Raw genomic sequence first — 20,786 nt, 5'->3', positions numbered from 1 at the left:
TACTTACCTAGCTCAAAGCTTTAATGGATTAATGACTAAAGTACTTGGAGACCTTTAGATGAAAGAGTTACAGAAAGTGTAGAATATTGCAGTCATTTATTCACTGATGGGGTTCTACTATTTAATGGGTAAAACTTTAGCAAGCCTGCAGATGGTTAAGAAAAAAAGGAGTTGAGAAAGATTTTATTTCAATATTTGTTTTAGACTCTGCCATATAAAACTGAGTATTTCTGACTGGGGAAGGATCCATGCAGCTAAAACTGTTTCCTTACATGCCCTTTCTGCTAATGAAGATTAGATACTGGAACACACTTATAAGATCTTCTTATCTTGAGCACACTTATAAGATACTTAAGATGTCCTTTTCTGTCTTTGTTATGCATCTGATTCTCCAGGGTAGGGGTCAGGGCATGAACTTCAGTTCTTAGCCAAAACAATAGGCTCCAGCCTTCATATGATAGGGAACTTTATCACTTTGCTTTCTTGATGTCAGGCTTTGCTGTGGTATGAAAAAAGAAAAGCAACAAGACAAAGATTCAAAGAATTCAGTAAAAACTTAATTGGGTCAAAGACACTTGAGTCACTGCCAGATCTTAATGTCAAGCCTAGTCCCTAACTTCAACCTTGCCACCCATATTTGCAGCAGCAGAGCAGTGAAACTTCTCCACTCTTCTCAACCAGTTCAATAAAGGTATGTCTCCAGCAGCATCCATACTGCCCATTTTAAGCTGATAGATACCTACAGACTCTTTGAAGGTAACATCCTCCAAGCTCTCCTCCTCCCCCCATGAAAGACAAAGAGTAGTAAAAACAGAAGGATCAGGAGGTGCAGATTGTCTCAGTCAAAACATAAAGACTGTTTGGGCTAGCAGTTCTGGCCAAGGGCACTCCAAACTAACATAACTTCAGTTTCTCCCCTGGAGAAGTCTGCAGCCCTGACATTGCCTTATTTTGGACTGCCAGCATTAGCCGGTAGGGATTAAGATCTATGCAATGTGTTGCAAATAAACTTGTAACATTAAAATCCTCCTGTCTGTGACCCTGAAGAGCTAAAGCAATCTCTATTGGACAGTATTCCTTCTTTACAGGTTCTTTTAACTGTAATAATAAAATAAATAAATAAATCCTGAGCAGTGACTGGCCAGACCAACCCCATTGTACGTGTTAACCACAGAACAGAACCCACCGCTCAGTGATTTAGTCTATATGTGAATTGGCTGACTTCCCATATGGGGAGGCTGGCTACAGCCAAAACTGCAAATCTGAGCATAGGCCATGTCATGGAAACACTGGACTTTCATCCCATCTCATTATGAACAGTTTCCTTCTCTCCAGGCCTGTTGTACATAACAAGAATGAAGCATCTCTTACCAAATACAGAATGATTGCTACTTGCCATCTTAAATGTTTTTAACAAGTTACGACTGGTCAGAATAAGCTACCATCACATCATATGGCTTTTGCTAAAATATGCATGTGAATACAGACCAAAAAAAAAACTGGCAGAGGTTGTTAAAAACAAGGCAGAGGGAAGGAGGAGTTACTTACTAGCAGTCGTGCTTATCATAGGATCCCAGGAAAGTAGGGCTGGAAGGGACCTCATAAGGGAAGATTATCCTTGACTAAACTCTCCCTGACAACCTGCTCTTGAAAGTTGTCAAGCATGGTGATTCCACAATTTCTCTAGGTACCTGTTCCAATGCTTGACCTCTGTCAGTCAAAAAGTTCCTTCTAATCTCCAGTCTAAATTTTCCCTGCTGCAACTTGACGCCACTGCTCCCAGTCCTGTAGCCCCTAGCCACAGAGAAAATCCCTTCTCCATAATAATCACCCTTCAGGTATTGAAAACTGTTCTCAAATCCTCCCTCAGTCTTCTCTTCTCCATGTTAAATAACACTAGTTCTTTCAGCCTTTCCTCATAAGTCTCCTCTCCCAGGCTCCTGATCATTTTGTCACCCTCTGCTGTACTCTTTCCAAAATGTCCACATCCTCCTTGAAGTCTGCGATACAAAACTGGACACAGTACTCCAGGTAAGGGCTCACCAGGGATCACTTCCCTTGATTTGCAAGCAACACTCCTGTTAATGCAATGCAGCATACTGTTGGCTTGATATACCCATCTTCCAACAACTCCACTTTGCAAAAGCTACAAGGAAAACCAATACATGTAGATGAATTTAATCTGTTAAGAACAACTGCACAGGTCTCATTGCCTTTTTCCCCAAACATCCCCAGTCTACTATATAAAAGAGGGAGATGAAGGGCATGGGTTCTCTCTTCATTTCTCCAAAACAGAGGAAATTAGAGTGGTAGTGGCAGACAGCAGAAGAGACTAGAACAACTACAATATTACCACTCCCAAAATACTAGAACTAGGGAGTACCACTGAAATTAGGAGACAAGCTTAAAACCTAGGGGGGGAAGCAAGTGGGGAGACTGCCCTGGGCACCAAAGTGAAGGGGCACCAACAGGCCCTGCCTAGAGCAGTGAGTGGCTCATTTGTGCGGGGCATGGGGACGGGTGGCTCCTGCCACTGCATGTACTCCTGAGTAAGCATGGGGTGGGGCATGTGCCCCACAGATCTGTGCAGGGGGTGAGGGCAGGCTACCGCTGCAGGCTTTGCCCCAAGTGCCAAACTTCATTGCTATGGCACTGTACATATAGATGTCTATACATATGTAGACTATAAGTATTTATATATATGTTAATGCCTTTCTCTCTCCTGTTCACCCACCAGCAGACTGTACATGTTCAGTGCTTCTAATTAAGAATGTATGTGGTCCACTTTTTTCTTATTTAGGCAAAGGCATACCTCTGTAAATGTGTGATTATGTGTTAAACCTGAAGCTCTGTATAACACAAGTATTAATAATATGTTTGGGTGTCTGTTAATACTCTACTTGCAGGTCTGGCCTGTAGTGCAAGCAAATCACGTACCTGCTTGGGGCTTAGCTTTGGTTTAGAACCATAAAAAGCACCATGCTGGATCAGAGCAATGGTCTGTTTAGCCCAGTATTCTGTCTTTGACAGACTGATATCCATCTACAGATCTATATACAGCTCTACACACACATCTATCTATCTGTCTCTAAATATAATATTAAGCATTAAATATTAACTATACACAATATTATAAATAACTATTTAATTATAATATTAAATAAATCCATGTTTGAATATAACTAAAAATAAAAGAGTGATTTTTTTCAAAATGCAGCATCGCTCCTTTTCTCCAAAGACTTAAATAAAAGGTGACTCCTAAGGTAAGTTACCATAATTTTGAGTTGAGGGGGAGTGGGAGGGAAGGCTAATCCAGTCTGACAGCCTTCCATAGAAAAAACTACTCTAACTAGAGTTTAAGGTTCTGTCTATGCAACACAATGCTGTACTTTGCAGGAATATTTGGATTAAGCCTGAATGGTTTCAGTTCAGTACCCATGCAGTGCTGCACTGTCTTGTGTAGACCTTCCCTAAGCTGCAAGGCAGGCATTTTCTTGTGATGTGGTACCAGATGTGATTTGTAGAAAAGAAGAAGAAAATTCCCAATTCAGATATTCTAGCAGGGATGTCCAAGGCAACAGCCTTCATTTGCAACAGCAGGAGCAAGGCTGGTAGAGCACTGTTTTCCTACTGCAAGGAGACAAACCAAGACCATGCTGAAAAGAGTGCCTGGGTATATGGTGCAGTTAGAGACAGAAGCCAATTAGTTCTCATACTTACCGCTCCACAGTTATCTTGTCCAAGATGATTTGGCTCGATGCATGTTATAAAGACAAGGAATGTGTATAAACATGAAGAGACAGATGTGATATTTTTAGCACTTAGCACTTCAGTGAGGATGAGCCATACGGAGGGAGCCATACGGGAAGGCAGGAGGGAGCCATACGGGAAGGGAGGAATGGCAAAGAATTCATTTAACTTGTGCTGCAGGAAAGCACTAAAAGGACCTAAGGGTGTGATTTGCAAAAGCATTCAGAAAACAGAAACCTGCTTCCATTGAACTCAGTGAGAGTCCTACCCAATACAGAACATGTGCAGATCCCTCCTCACACCAACCTCCTGCCTCCCCAGCCTTGTGCCCTCATCTTTTTTCTGTAAGTGCAGAGTACAAGCTTCAATAGTAAACTAAGCACATGAAGGTTAATTTTGCTCCTTTGGAACAATCTGCTTTAATATCCTACAGTTCCTGCTACACGTTACATATATTATGCAATTAACTGGTTGATTGCACAATAAATTTAAACCAGCCACACATGCAAAGTAATTATCACATGATAAAAATGACTATCAAGCTATCAAGAGTGTCAACCAGCTACAAAGTCAGTGTTTGAAAATGTGTAATAACTCTATAGCTGTTTTCTATCAAGCTTTAATTTGAACATGTAGCAGGGCCCTATGTTTCAGATGCTGAGGACAAGGTATATACAGTTTACCCCATAAGGGTGGTGCACTGAATTGGATTGTGCTTTATTCCACATGTTTTTGGAGTACATTTGAAAGCCTGTTAAGAGTCTTCCTAGGCCTGTTTGTTGCAATACAAAGCTCTACTCCATCTCAAGAGACCTGGCCAGGCAGCCCTAGTTAAAGAAACATTTTACTAAAGCACAGAACTCTACTCACCTTTCCTTCCTGAATTACCCTGGCCTGAAGGCTTATCAGTTACTGAACCTTAAAAAGAGAACAAAAAGAGAGACACTGTTTAGAGACTGCATAACCACACCATGTCACATCAATACAATTTGAGATCTTAGCTGGCAGGGTTTGTTTTGCCTGGCAACAACTCAATTTAGGATTCAGAGATTCCTCAGTAGCAATCCATGCCATCAAATACTTAAAGGCAACACAAGGAATAGTTAGGCACTACAGATGTCAAATCAGGGTCAGATTAAAACAAGAGATACATAAAGTAGTAGCAGGGCCCAAGGTTTCAAAGAGCCTCAACATTGCAGTGAGCCAGGGAGACTTGAGATCAAATCCTAGAGCAGGAGGAGAGACATGGGGATGGAAAACAATACTAATGACTGCGGGGAGGGAAAGATATGAGAAAGGTGAGGGAATGTCGATTTGTAAAAGGTAAGGAACACAAGATGATGATGAGGTCGGGGGGGGGAAACAGGGAGAGCTTCACGCTAGCAAAGACAGTGAGCAGGGCCTGAGACCTGTATTTAACCAGGAGCGTCATCAACTGTTACCAAGGAACCAGAATCCTGAGGATAAGCTGGCAGATCTCTGACAAGCAATTTCATTTATATCTTCAAATGAAATAGAATATCATGCATTGGTTTCTTCAAATTGCCTTACAAATGAGGCATTACCAAGCCCTTTTATATTAAAAAAATGTAATTAAGACCCATAGCTGTTTTGACAATCCCATTACAAAAAACATGACAAACAAAACCATGTTCTACTGTTGAACTGGTCCCTTCATATCCAAGAAGGATTCCTTCCCCAAGCCAAGCACCATCAGGGTCTTTTGTAGCACAAGGCTTCCTTATGCTGTGTAAACATTCCACACTATGTTTGTATGCACTGGCTCTTGCGCTACAGTGTTTCCTATAGCTACATTAACTATAGGAAGTCTTCCTTGCACTGAAAGAAAGATCAGCATACTATAACTGCTGTCTTTATACTTTCTCTACCCATCTCTCATTTGGACTTATCACTGGAGCTTGGAGCCACTGATCAGCCAGTCTGACCATTTTCAATAAATGTAGCCTGGGCAGGAAGAAGAGCATCCCCTAGAGCAGTGACACATCTGCTTTCCCCCTAGTCCACCAGCGGCCACATACATTAGGTTAATTCTGCCAGAAGTCTACAGCTGGTCCAGTTCACCATTGCTTCCAAACTGATGCTCTCCCCACAAAAAAGGGGCTAGATGAAGCTCATCTTACAAATATTTCTAGATGTTGAGGCACACTGCAGTTCTACTGCTTGTGCTCTGTTACAAAGCAGCCATGAAGCTGTCAAGGGCTTTAAAAATTGTCTTGCCCTTCTGTACTAATTCAATAAAGCAGGGGCCAAAACAACTTTAAAATGCATCTAAATAATTTAAACTGAAAGCTTCTACTCAAAAGATATACCACCTGTGGATTCTGGTCTACATACAAGTACAGTTATTTCTGCTTTGTCAGGGCATCATTTCCTTCACTTTAAGAACAATTTTCAATAAATCTTTCAGTGCGCCAGGTGCCCTGTAATCCACAATGAGGATACCACAACCATCATGAGACCAATTAAGAGCCCAAGCTATCTGGCAGGTCAGAGAGCAAACAGCTGGAGTGTGTGCATGGGGTAACTGCAATTTTTGTTTCTTAAAGTCACCTGGCAAATATTGAGCTACTGGCACCGGGAACAAAAAACAGCTTCTCCCTTCGATTACTGAATAAAGGCATAATTAAATCCCACCCCACAGTACCTGAACATACAGGAGTTTTGTTCTGTACAGAAGAGCCACTGATGGGTTTGCCATCGGGTGTGACACACCAGCAGTATCCAGTATAGGTATGGCACTGCACCTGTTTGGGAAAAAGGAGAGCCAAATCTCAGACGCTTCAGTTCCCATGGCCCCACCTACCCCATCTCAGCTCTTGTGCGTTACTATTTATCCAGCACCTCAAAGCTAAAAGCTCAGTTTGAAAGCATCATCCTCTCAGCATGGGAGGTCATACATCAGAAAAGCTTTTACAGTGTTGGCAGACACTTCTTTAGACAATGGAAATTGTATTTTGTTAAAGAGATTCATCTCCCCAGCACCAACCAGCCAGTCAGTCATCAGATCATAAGAAAAGACAAGTGACAGAATGTAATGTGAAGACACTTCAGCATTGTTGTATAGTATTGTATTTTGTCTGGTCCCATCCTTTGGTTTATGGGTATTCATAAAATGTGCTATCATCTGTACATAAATGGGTATCACTCCCACCACCTGCCGATTCAAAAAGAGCCTCCTTCCCTGCCTTCTATGTCACCATGCTCAACAACATTCTCTCCATGGCAGATGCTTGAGACTAGTCATCATCACTGCAGTTTTTCCAGCCTTCATCACTGAACAAAAGAGGAGCCTGGCCTCTTTTGGTATTCTCACTTGCAGAAACAGTTCATAGATAAATGAAAAATCATTCATACTGAACCAACAGGTGTGCATTCATATGTAAGCACAGATTTAAAAATATTTAGTGATTGCCTCAGGTGAGCAGTCAAAAAGGCCAGGAGAGTATTCCTAGGAGCCCTCTAGCCCACATAAACAATACACTTCTTACCAGATGTGGGGAAGTTGAAAGCTGAGAGGAATGTAAACTTTCCTAGAGTTTTTGTACAATACTGGGCAGATAGATAAAGCTAAAGACACCTTTGACTTCATTATAGACAAAAGGACAATCCCACCTCTGGCAGCCCTAGAGAGAAGCCCTAGCATTGCAGCCAGTCACTGTTGTGGTGAAAAGTTTTGGCAGGGCAAGCAGCCAGGGCATATGTGGACTCACAGCCCCTCCTCAGCCTCATCCAACTACAGGCAAAGGTGATGAAGCAGCCCCTACGTCACTGAGGCTATAAAACCTGTCACCAAATGAAGCGGATCAGTTGTGCTGAGATATGTCTCAACACAGCTGCTTTGTTATCTGGTGGCCTGTAGGGACAGGAGTGGCAGGGGTCTGATCCTGCAGGACACAACTCAGGACATCCCTCTGCAAACAGGAAAACCCAGGCAGGTGCTCCCAGGGCCTCAAGGGCCCAGTCCTGTGTGCCTCACAAATTCCTCTGCAGGGGGGGTACCCAGGGCAGTAAAATTGGGCCCTTGGAGTCCCAGGAGCACCTGTCCACAGTAGCTGGAGATCACAGGCAGCTCCAGGCTGCCCACACTCTCCTACCTTAAAACAAACAGACATGCACCTCAAAATATCAGCACCAATGAATACTACTTTGCGTCACGGCCACAGATTCGGGCATTTGTGATACAACAAAGGGCATGGGCATCTGTCTGCTTTCACTTTGTGCCACCATAAAACATTTTTATGGAAGCACAAAGGTGACATCTGTTTGCAGCCTAAGTGCCACTGATTCCCATGGCCACCAGAAATAGGGAATCATAAATTTGGCAGCAGCTGCACTAGGCCCCTGCACCAACACCTCCCCTAACAGCACTATGAGGTTGAGGAGGGATGCAGACGCCACAGGTAAGTGACTTCTACCCCCTCCCCTCCATTCTGGCACTGGGAGAAGACAGCAGGCCAGATGACCTACCTCTCCAGGCTATATGCAGCCCACGAGTCATGCATGTTTGACGCACCTAGTTTAAGGAATGCCTGTTAATGTAATACACAAACCTCAACTACAGACTTTAAATGGGGTCTGCATTTGCACAATAGTGCCTCCAGTCCTATAAATGTACCTACAGGTGCCCACACCACCATAAAGACGGCTAAAAACTCAACACCGCAGAACTGTACAATGAGATCATCCTTCAAACTTCTGTTTTATTTTTTTAACAAGGGCTCTGTTCATTCTTTTCTCTTTCAAGATAATTTATCCAAAACATTTCCCATTACCAGTCTTCTCCATCCAGGACAGAATACTCATACAGGACCCTGTCACACTTTCTTTTTGGGGGGAGAGGGGTCACTTCAGGCCTAGAGTATTTCTTCCCCTTCACTGACAGCTGGATAAGATTCTACAAGGTAGCCGAGTTTGTTCAGGGACTTAATGACAGACTTTTAAAAGGCTTTGGGTATCACATAAAATGTGATCTAAGAGCAATTATAACACGGTGCAATGTGTTTATCTTGGGTTTTACTGACTTGCAAAGCAATCATTTTGCCTCAAGCCAAATTAACATCTAGTGGCCAAAACCAACAGTAACCACGTGTGCACATATATTCCTCAAGTCATTGTGCTATTTGTGCACTTTCACTTTTATTCCTTCCCAATATATCATGGAATGAACTACAGACTATTCAAATGCACCATAAATATAGTGAGCTATTCATCAGTTTGCTGTGTTTCTTATGAGCCCATCTAATTAGTGGCATATTCAAAGCAATGTAAAATGTGATTTGGCAAAGTAAAAGGAATTTGCTTATTTTTCATTGCATTTTATGTTTATTTTGGTATATTTGCATGTGTATGAAGTTACAATACAGCATGCTTGCTGTCAGGAGAACCGACTGTAAAATTCATGCTCAAGGATTAGAAGAATTACCAAGATTGGACTTCTTATTCCTGTTGGGGAAGGCTGCTATCTATACACAAAGGTATTTTTCTTTCATGACTGTGTTGCACAGCTATTTTAAATTGGGCCTTATGCCCCACAGTACTGACATGTGATTCGTTCAGCTAGAAAGGGTTAGCAGCAAGTATTCACCTGTCATGATAAGTATTTGCCTCAAGGACACACACTGCAATTGTTGTATAACACATTTCTAGTCTTATTAAGGAGAAATATATGTACAGTACGTATACACTTTCTATTCTCAGAAGCCTAGTGCTTTGTAATCACCTATAATGCCAGTATTTATTTTTACAGGAGATCCATGTCATTTGTGTTGCATTGTATTCTTTTAGCTAAAGTTTAGAAAAATATCAAAGTACAAATTGTATTATTATTCACACAGCCCTATCTATAAAAGATAAGCAATTTGATACATCTGGGATGGGAGATTTTAACCATGAGCACCTCAGTGAGACGAGTCTTTTTCAAATGAGACCCAATAAAACCTTCATAACACTAGAAAGTCATGTAGCATGTCACATTCATTACAGAGAAACTATTGAGTTTGATATTCTTATTATTAAATTGATTCTATTTTCATTAACACTTCAACTGCCCTGTAAAATCAAGCAGTTTGTTATGAGCAGGTTCACATCACGAAATTAGGGCCTAATTCAAAACTCTTTGACCTCCATAAGCTTTGGATCAGACCCTAGGAGAGCCCAAGAGAAACCATTTATGAGCACTTTTGTTAGATACCCTGTGCTAAATAGAAATCATCATTTTGTGCACCACATGAAAAAAAGGTATAACAGATAGTCTAATCCCAATGAAGTATGGCATTTATGGAGTTTCCTGAAGTCAGCTTTTCCCCAGTAGAGACAGATGAGGGTTAGTGTCTACAACGCTACCACATTCAGGTCTCTAAAATTCTTGGGAACTTTTTTTTAGGGTTCTCCCACCCCTCCCTCCATCTTCTCTGACCCCTCTCCACACACTTTTTCCAATTTAGATGTTTATCCTTATTTAAAATTCAGCCTTCAGCTAAGCCTTCAACTCATATTCAACCTTAACAGTCCCTCAGTCTGCTCAATGGCAAATCACGCAACGGAATACATTTATAGTCAGAAAAATCCACACCTGCATAAAAACCTTTTTACTGCATAGATCTCCTTTTGGAATTTTAGAATCTTATTTGGATTTTTATCAAAGTTTAAATGCTAAGTCATATTATCTGGCTTTACTTATGATAACGTATGTGTTGGTCTCCTCTTTTGCTCACATTAACCTTGCAAAGCAATAGTTGTAGGGAGAGGGAAGGGTTCTCAAAATGGAAGCAAAAGTATTAGCCAAGTTCCAACTTCATGGTGATATGAGAGCAGGAAGGTACATCCCAATTTTAAGAACCCAAAGCAAGTTTGCCTAGCTGATAATTGAACATTGTTAATAACAACCTATGCATATGTACTATGGAATCATCAAGAAACAAGGATGTGGATATTTAAAAAAAAGCAAGAAAAATCATTTTTCAATAGTCTACTATTCTGACCAAGTTATCTTCAAGTGAAGTCTGCAGCTACCTGAACTAGTGATTAGGCAGGAAAACGGGATATGCCATCTTGATCATGGCTCATCCGAGAGATGAAAAGCAGGAAAAAGGCAGCCAACAAAAATTTCTCTGTTGCTGGCGCCCAAATTAATTAGAAGTGCTACAGTGGTTCACTCTATTCCCCCTACCCACATCCCCTACAAACACTTACAATGTGTGAAATCGAACAGAAGCTAACACTCTAGCCACTGGCCCCGTGAATAAACTCCTGCCCTTGTCAAATTGATTAGAATATGAAAACATTAAAACCATAGTCACTGGCAGGCTTCTCTGCCTCTTAATTCTTGTTGGAGAATGAAGCCATTGTTGAGGTCTCTTCAATACCTCGCTGGAGATGCCAGAATTAGATTCCAAAGCATTCCAAAATGTTTAAAAAAAAAGAAAAAAAAACTGGCTGGATCCATCCCTTTACAATGATGTGACAAAGGAGAATCAAGGGATTATTTTCCACAAGATAAATTGGAAATGGGAAAAGGGGATTTATGTACATGTACACAAACAATGGAAGAGGGTTAAACAGTAATTGTGGGTTCGCTTCAGCCAGTACCTGGGGGATTATGGATAGACATTTGTTATAAGATGCGCTAGGAGTGCCTGATACGGAGTTGGAACAGTTTAGAGCAGCGTTGCACTAAAACATAAAAACAACAATGTCCAGACTACAGTAACTACTGTTCAGACGGAGTTTGATAACCGATTCACATCCAAGTGATAGATTAGAAATAAAAAAAACAAACGTTTCCTGGCTTCTTCAATAATACAGGGAGAAGAAAAAACATTCCATCTGCATTCAGGGCAACATTTCCACAAGAAAAAGAAAACAAATTTCAGTCTTCAGAAGACATTGCAGAAGCAGGAGAATGCACAGTGGAGCTACGCTATCCGTGTGTGCGGTGCTCATGTCTTCATGAACATCGGTGACACTCAGTTTTGTTCAGACACAGGTAACAATCATTATTCAGACCACTGTTGCAGTAACAAAATTTAAAGCACAAGGAACCACAGATCTAGGACATGTACAGATGTTCAATTTCTACCAGGAGAACCATTATTCTCCCAGTAGAAACATTATTATCCCAGTAGAAGCCACACATGCATAGACATTCATGCTCTTTCTCCCCAACAAAACAAGGCAGTGGAGGGAGAAAAATAAAAGAAGCTGTCTCTAACCAGGCAGAAATCAGTTCTAAGAGAATGAATATTTGAACACTTTCCCTCAGTTTACCTCCTTCCAGAGACCAGGACAAGTGGAGCTACAGCAAAAGAGTCCTGGGTTATCCTGCTCTGGAGAAGGTGTTGGGGCAGTTGCTCTACACCCCGCTGCAAACCAGGAAGAGAGGAGAGGACCATTCAGCAGTTATTCCCCACTGGCTGCCCACATACCAAGGCCCCCAGTGTAAGAAGTAGACGGGGGGTTTTGCTCCGCTGTTCGCTCTTCTCAGCTCCCAGGCACCCAGAGCCAAGTACAGGGACTGAAGCAGAGCACAGGAATCAGGACCGCCGCCTGCCTGCTGTTCACTCTGGGATTTCTAAAGCAAGAGGCAGGCAAGGGACAATGCCTAGTGCCCGGAGACCCTGGTGTAGCATGCAGGTCATAGGCTTTGCCCCACTGCCTCCACTCAGGCACCAGAAGCCAAGCAGAGGAAGCAGTGGTGCAAGCCTCCTGTGTGAGAAGCATGCCTGGGTCTTTGCCCCACTGCTTCCCTTCCTTCCTGGGAATAGTTTGGGAGAGGACGGAAACAGCAGCCACTGCTACCTGCCTCTTCCCCAAATTGGACAGTCCCCTCTGGTTTCCCCTTGCTGTCTGCAACACCCAGCTGGGTGGCAGAGGCAATGAGTTGAAAGCTGGAAGGGCCAGGAAGCAGGTTGGAGAGGCTCTCCTGGGTAGTGGGCAAAGCACCAGCCCACTTTCTACACAGGAGTCCCTGGTGTGTGGAGTAGGTAGAAACTTTGCCACAGGGCTCAGTTTGCTCAGTTCCCAGATCCCAGGAGCCAAGCAGAGGGAGCAACACCCCTCACCGTCCAGTTCTTAGTCCAGAGTCCCCAGGTATGAGAAACAGGCAAGGAACTTTGCCCACTGCCCAAAACCTCCCAGAAAGGAAGGAGTAGAGCAGCCCATGCTTTTGCAGACCAGGATCACCCCATTCTCAGAAAAGCACAAAGGAGCAGAGGAGACGGGGTAGGTACAGACTGCATGTCTATACTGCTGCCTCTCCTGGAATAATTTCTAGTGGTGGAAAATTCTCACTAGAAATGCATGTTTCTCACCTGTACAACAAAAATCTGTAGAACTTCATACAGAAAATTTCTGCTTCAAGCCCATAATTTTCATTTGTACTGAGAAGGCCATTTAGAAAGAAGCATCCTATTGCCATTTCAATATTCCACATGCTAGGGAATCCACCACAGGCCTCGATAGGCTTGCCCAGTGGTTACTCATTCTCCCTTTTTAGAAAAAGTGACATCCTATTTTTAGTTTAAATGTGTCATGCTTCCACTTCCAGATACTGGATCTTGTTATGCCTCTCCTCCTGCTATATCGGAGAGCTGCTGACCATCAGACATTTGTCCCTACTTTGCAGGAAACTTTTTAGGCAGCAATAAGAAGCCTCTTAATGCAAGTTGCTAATATATCACATTTTATAGGCCTCAGTTTATTCCAGTTATACTTTTCCAAATTTTCCAGTATCTGGTTTGAAATATTACCCACCAGAACTGAACATGAATATTCCAGCACTGGCCTTGCTCATGCTTTATACAGAGGAAAGGCTAAATTTCCTTGTCCTGCTCAACATCCAGATAGTTCCTACTACACAGGAACTTTTCACTGGTAACCAAATAATTATCTGAAATAACCTGTGACAGAGATCCCTAGTATCTTCTGCAGTCTCCAAACCTCCTGTTGTGGTTTAAAGGTAAAATTCTTGTCCCCCACACAGGAGACCTTGGTTTGATTCCCAGATGTGCATTTAACTACAGCCATCAAGGCATCAAACATCTGGATTTAGTCCAACCTTTGGATTCTGTCTCAACGATCTAAAGGGGGGAAGGAAGGTCTGGGCAGCCTCAACTCCTCTATGCTCCAGCCTAGGCATATGCATTGAAGGTCCTGGTGACCGCTCATGCATCTACTGGGATCCAGAAAAATCAATAGTTGCTTACTGCTGCAGTCTCCCCAATACAAACTCATCTAAATAATACCTTGAGGGTGCCGATAATTGAAATCACTTGGAAAAGCCTCCTTTAGGCCCAAATGAAGTCCCACTCACAAAGAAATACTCCTGGACAATATTTTTAAAGCTTGTGCTGGCCATGCTTTACAAGAAAGTCAGTTTCCTATCACACTTCTAATGTGCTACATTTTCTCCATCTATTACCCTTGTTTGGAAGCAAGTATTATCACCAACAGTACTATCCTACAACAGAGTTAATTTACTGTGCCCTAATATGGGCGCATGTGTAGATTGTGACACTTTATTGCAGAGCTAATTAGTCCACTCAGCAGTAAAAGCACACATATAGATGCACCCAGGGAGTAGTGTGGGGAGGAAGCAGTTGCAGCTCATTGCTCTGTATAAGACAAAGAAACAGTTTTGTGTCATGCCCCCAGTAATTCCTCATGAAAGCTAGAGACTATGGTTCAGAAATGCATGGGTGGGAGAGTCTGGCTGATTTTGCAATAGCAGAAGTTAGGCAGGTTTTCTAAGAAACCAGGCTCGTGCTGCAGCAGCCAGAAGGATTTATAACCAAGCCTCATTCACTTCCTTCAATTGTTTTACCCCACAAACTCTTGAACTTTTATTTCGTTTATTGACTTTATTTATCCAACAAGAAGCAGCCACCGGCCCTCTTATACATAACAGAAAATTGCTGCAATCTTTTCCAAACAGTATGCAACAAGTCTAAATAATGAATGTTAAACCCCAGCAATAACATCTGTGACTACAGTCAGACCACAGATCTTTAGAGGACTGCATGAAACTCCTCTTTTGTGGGAGATGTCCTGCTGTCAAGCATGCCAAAGAAAGCACCTTTTAGAGCTTTCTTGCATGCTACACTTAGAGCATGTTAACTGCACTTAAAACAGAAGCATCTGCAAGCTCAAGAAATAAAACATGTAGCAAAGTTAAGACTTTTTGCGGGAGGAGTATCTCTACGCTGTATTAAGTCGCATGTGTTATGCTATTGTCTGACTACTCCACAGAGCTAAACATGAGCAATTTGCGGTCTCAGGGCTGATTGTTGGTCCCAAATACTGGACTTGAACCAGCTCTGGTCCTGGTGTACTGGTGGGATCCAGCAGCAGGGGCAGTACCCTCTCCCACGCTCAACTTCTTGTGCTTCCCACTGTGCATCTCCAGTGCCAGAGACCCAGGTCACCAGAGATCCCCATGAAGCATGTAGGTGGGGAGATCATGGTAAGTATTGCCATATGACTGCTCAGAACATGCTCTAACTTTTAATATGGCAGAGTAATGTTTACTACAATCTAAATAAAACACACGCTAAGCCTCTTGTGTGACAAGGCCCTTACTAATGCTTCAGTAAATCAGGACTTAGGGCTCTCAGCAGGTAGCTAGCCTTTTCAACTTCCAGAGAAGTGAAATCAGCAGAGAATACTCTATTCAGTAGCTAGTGAGGCACTATGCAATTAGGCTTCCAAGAAGCAAACAAAGCAGATGTACCCTTATAGAAATATCTCCTAAGGAACAAACAATATACATGCAGGGGGAGATCCAGAGGGGTTGCAGTTGCACCACCCACTTTGATTCCTGGTCCAACCAAAATTTAAAACCAACTGCCTGACAGTGGCAGCAGCATTTCTATTCAGCCAGCAGTGAAGGAGTCACTTGACTTCATGGTTCATTATAATCTACCTGATTCCTTTTAAACTCTTTATTCCATATGTGATAACAACCTTCTCCTTTTTTAATGGTCTTGATGTTCCACTAATCAAGCTATTCTTGCTTCTGCAATTCTGCTAGCTGCTCCTGATCGCATAACTCCTATTTCACAGGCTTGCAGACTGTTTTTAACTCTACCTAAAAACATTAACTCAGGTGTGGAAATAACTTTCAGTGAAGCATGGATGCACTGTCAAGATACTCAATACTACTTTTAGTTTTATGAATCTGGAAGAGATGTACATTTAATTCTAATTAAAACAGAACAAAAGAAAAAACAATCTTCTGATTATTTTCACCTAGTTTGTTGTGGTTTTTTTTATACATAATATATAATATAGGAATTAATTCACATTCCAGTAAAGTGACATTTGTTTTTTGCTTCAATCTTAAACCAATTAATAAGACCCTCGGCCCTTAGCATGTTAGAAAAGCTTCTAGCTTATTTTTACCTGGAGAAAAATCCATGTTGTTGTATAATGATGCAATACACCACCCACACCCGCCTTTTCGAAATCCTCAATCCACCAATGTATACACAAGTGCTATCAGAAAAAGGACTGGTATAACAAAGGGTGAAATCACCTCTAGAGACCATTTTACCAAAGCAGCCTTGCACCACCATTTGCCCACATGTCTTATAGCCTATTTAAGATGGATAAAACACAACCCTGATAAATGCTATTCCAACTATCAAGCCAGCTGCTTGGAAATGAACATAATTGAAGCACAAGAGTTGAGCAGTATGTACCACAACATGGCTGGGGGACCACTCTCTTAGATGCTCCTTGAAGAAACAGCATTAAGTAAATTTATGCAAAACGAAAAAGGCTGCTCTCATTGAGTTGTTATCAGTCACCTGTACATCTCCCCCTGAAAGATGGTGTACAAAAAAGTGTAAGTAGGAAGGACAGTGACACAAACCATAAACAGTCACACAATTGTATGCAAGCAGCAGCAGCAAGACTATTATGTTCATATTGCTTTGTCTGAAACTGTTTTAAAACTCGGGTCTTTCTGAAAGAGACATGGGAAAACCTGAAGAAATCCAAGTCTCTCTTAGTCCATGGTAGTAAGCCCAATGGCACTGAGCTGTCAGACAAAGTGTGCAGGTTAGAGCCTGTGTAATTTAAAAGGAACAAAAAAGACAGCAGGTTAAGTACGGCACAGAAAAGAAATGGCATGCATGTAAAATAAAGTACAGAAAAAATCATGGAAACAAACTACTTGGAAGTACTGCATAATTTAGTTTAACATGTTAATTCTCAATTGCATCCAAACAAACACTCCTGTCTTGTGAACAATACATTTTATCTGTATGATTATATTGCTCTGGGGTAAGTGTTAACAGCTATGGTGATGGGAAAGAGTTTCCACACATGAAAGGAAAAAAAAAATGATACTGTAAGTGGATGCTGTAAAGATGCTGTCAAATTCAGTGCATGGAATCCCACATGCAAGCAAAAAAAAAAAAAAGCAAATACTACAGGAAGAGAAGAAAGCTTGTTCTTAGACAAAAACAATACATTTATGTTAAAGTACCAACAGCCTCCAAAGAACATCAAGCAACTTTATGATACACAGTGTACAAAGAGAACACCCCACACTGTCAGACTGGGCCTGGCCCTGGCTCTGGCAATTCTAAGTAGGCAGAGCAGATTGTAGGTAACGATGTTCCTTCGTACATTTTACAGATGAGGAACAGAGACAGAAAAAACAGTATCATTAGAAATGGGTGAATCAGTTTATAATAAAAGGTTAAAACTGAAACTCAAGTTGAGATTGGTTAGTTTCCAAAAGTCTATGTCTTGGGGGTTTTAGCAGGCAACAGAACCCCAATCGTTAAAGGTACCATGAGCAAAAACTGTTCCTGTGATCTTTTGGGATGCCTGGAAGCACAATGTACCAAAAGTCTCAGAAGGGGCCATTTCTGCAATGACATTCAGATTTTTGGATGCCTTTCCCAAGTGAGCCTTTTAGGCTGCTTGCAGATATTAAAAAAAAAACAAAAAAACTGAACCCAGCACTTTAAACTCAGCGTGTTCCCATGCCGAGCCCAGCACATGCCCAAAAGAGACAGCGCATTAGCTGGGACCCGACTCAGGCAACATCTGTATAGATCAGGTGCTTTAGTGGGCCTTTTTTAGTGCTTTTATCTAATAGCTGATTGAATCAGCTTTAGCTAAGTGTCAAAAAGCCCCACTTAAGTGCCCAATTTATATAGACACTGCAGAACCAAGTTGAAGTAATGTGCTGCTTTTTCCAGTGAAGCACAGTTTTGTTTTGTTTTGTTTTTTTAATATCTGCAAGCTGCCTTAATGGCAAGGTTAGTTCATTAACTACAAGTTGCAACCCCCTGGATGTGCAGAGGAAACAAATGGTTTAGTACTAGATATCAGTTTCCACAGGGTCTGCATGAAAATGAATGAGTGTCAGTTATTTAACTGCAATCCATTCCTTCTGTAACACCATGTATCCCAGAACAGAGGCAAATAGCTTGTAGTAGCCAGTAATTAAGGTACTCAATTTGGATGGGGAAAACAGGTTCAAGACACTTCTCTAAATCAGGGGGAGCAGCGTCTTAAACTGGAGCATCCCAAATCTTAGGTGAGTGCCTGGGATTTGTGTCCCAAAGCAGAATGACGCCAACAGGGAAGATTCAGAAAAACCCTATAACCTAGTAATAAGTACATTCCCCGTAGAGGTGAGAAACTTCAGTTCTGAATGAGTAGACAAGATTGCCTGTCCCAGGCAAGTGCCCTAAACATTGGGTTCCCAAGTGAACAGGCAAACCATTATCTACCTCCCTCCTCTTGCAAATGGAACCAACACGCTCTAGTGAGTCTGGTCTGAAAACTGAAACTGTTTTAACATTTCAGAAATTTTTGTTTGGCTGAGACTGCACTCATCAGCAGGCAAACCATTTGCTGAGGGGGGAGAAGAAATCCAGAAGAGAGAATGGGGACTGAATGACTAAGCCCTGTATCACTATTGTTAAATGTCAACATTTGCCCTGGAAGGTATCCAGGTTGTAGCTGTATTCGTTTAGAGGCAAAAGCAAATCAGGACTCGTGGTAGAGGTGATATCTTATTAAGCCAACTAGATTTTTGCAAAAAATATGAATAAATTTAAAAAATTTAAAAAATCTTTTATTTGCAAGCTTTTGGACACATACACCCTTCATCAGGCATAGGAGAAAAGATTGTAAAAGTCCAGGAAACCTTAAAACAAAAATCTAGTTGGTCTAACAAAAGACATCACCTCTACCATGAGTCCCGATTAAAATTTGCCCTTTTATTATAAGGAACATATATATTTTCTTATTTTAAAAGCTTCTCTTAACTTCCTTTAACAATAATGAACAGCCTTCAGTGGCCCAGAGTTGCATTAAAAAGAGTATCTTAGCAAATGTTAGTAAAATCCCATTTTGGGGGTCTTCTTTTCAGGTCACATTTACTTCCTCAAATAAGAGGAGCTAAAAGCAGTTTGCCTCCCCTGATTAAGGAATTTTTAAAATGGTAATGCTGAATAGGAATTTGATACCACCTATTGCTTTGTAGGTAAGGAAACAAACAAACACTCTTTTCCCTAGTAATCATTTGACTATTATTGAATCCTTTTAGCAAAGGGGGCAGGGGGAAGGAGGGCATAGGGGAACACAACACGGCTTACAGAACTTGTCAACAACTACTCCCTTCCCAAAACTCCACACCCTGTCCCATTATGTGTGCGCACTAGGGGTGTGCAAAACGGGCCATATTCAATTCAGATTCAGCCCAAATTGGAGACAGTGATTCGATTCATTGATTTGGATCACTGTCCCCGATTCGATTCAGCTGAATCCGAATTTGAAGATTCAGTGCCAATTCAGAGAATCAGTAATTCGGCCACAGACACAGCTTTAAAATGTTTTTTCTGCATACCTTGAGGTACCAGGCATGGCTCATGAACAGTGCGATGGTGGGGCAGATGGAGCATCCCACAGGAGCATGGGGGCCCCCCCCACCACATGCTTGGCAGTAAACCCGGAAGTACTTCCAGTCTATTTCCAGGTTCACCAGGGAAAGCGCAGGCCATCCCCCCCACCATGTACGCAAGCTCAGTGATCAGCTACGGGGGGACCCCGGGTGCCCCTCCAGACCTAGGAGGAACCTGTCACCATCACTGAGCTGGGGAGGCTGGGGGGCGCAGTACACTCCCAGGCGGACCAGGAGGTGCACTGGAAGTGCTTTTGCTCCACTTCCGGGTCTGCTGCCAAGCATGCTGGGGAGCCCCCCATGCTCCTGTGGGATGCTTATGCACCCCAGTATTGCAGCATTCACAAGCCACCTGCTCCCTAGAAGTATGTAGAAAAAACATTTAAAGCAGTGTCTATGTCTGAATCCCCGAATCTTTCCAAATCAATTCAGAGGGGTACAATTTAATTCGCAGAGATTAGAGGGTCTCCCGATTCGATTTGGACATTCGGCCACTCAATCGGGCCGAATTGTCACAGAATCAAATAAGGGACTGAAGCTTCACACAGCCCGAGTGTGGACCGGCAGGGGACTAGGGGTGGAATAAACCTAGTAACAGTTCCACATGGGATAGGGACAGAGCAAAAACAGTTCTGCTCCCTGCCCATAGTGCACACATCCACAGGAGGCCTCAAATGCCTTGACACAAATGCTTGTAGTATGGGAAACAAGAAGGAGGCACTTACCTTCCTGCTAGCTGACACCAACCCAGACATAGTGGTGCTCACTGAAATGTGGTGGGACCCAACGCATGACCGGGGGGTGAATATCAAGGGCTATACAGGAAGGACAGGACAGGGAGGAAAGGCGGGGGCGTGGCGCTCTACATTAAGGAGGAATACACATTCTCACCAGATAGCACATAGTCAGAGGAGGGGCACACAGAAGTGCTCTGGGTTAGAGTACAAGGCAGTCAAGGGGAAAGAGACTTAACAGTGGGGGTCAACTACAGACCTCCCAACCAAGGGGAAGAGCTAGACCAGGAATTCTTAAATCAGCTCACGGAGGTAGTTAGGTCAAAGGACGTGGTCATCACGGGGGACCTGAACTTTCC

The 20,786-nt window shown here is 42.4% G+C and overlaps 1 protein-coding gene across 1 annotated transcript in view; it reads right to left on the bottom strand.

Moving 5' to 3' along the window:
* Positions 1–20,786, bottom strand: part of SMOC1 (SPARC related modular calcium binding 1) — a 119,871-nt gene that overhangs the window by 84,753 nt on the left and 14,332 nt on the right. The window contains exons 4-5 of the mRNA XM_019551034.1: positions 6,416–6,515; positions 4,621–4,668 (exon numbers count right to left, since the gene is read on the bottom strand). Of these exons, the coding sequence (XP_019406579.1) occupies positions 4,621–4,668; positions 6,416–6,515 (148 nt within the window). The remainder of the gene's footprint in view (positions 1–4,620; positions 4,669–6,415; positions 6,516–20,786) is intronic.

The sequence above is a fragment of the Crocodylus porosus genome, unplaced genomic scaffold (assembly GCF_001723895.1).
Source record: "Crocodylus porosus isolate Cpor-Errol unplaced genomic scaffold, CroPor_comp1, whole genome shotgun sequence".
In the NCBI taxonomy this organism is placed as follows: Eukaryota; Metazoa; Chordata; order Crocodylia; family Crocodylidae; genus Crocodylus; species Crocodylus porosus.
Note: the sequence above shows the minus strand (reverse complement) of the source record. Positions and strands in the feature narration are given on the sequence as shown.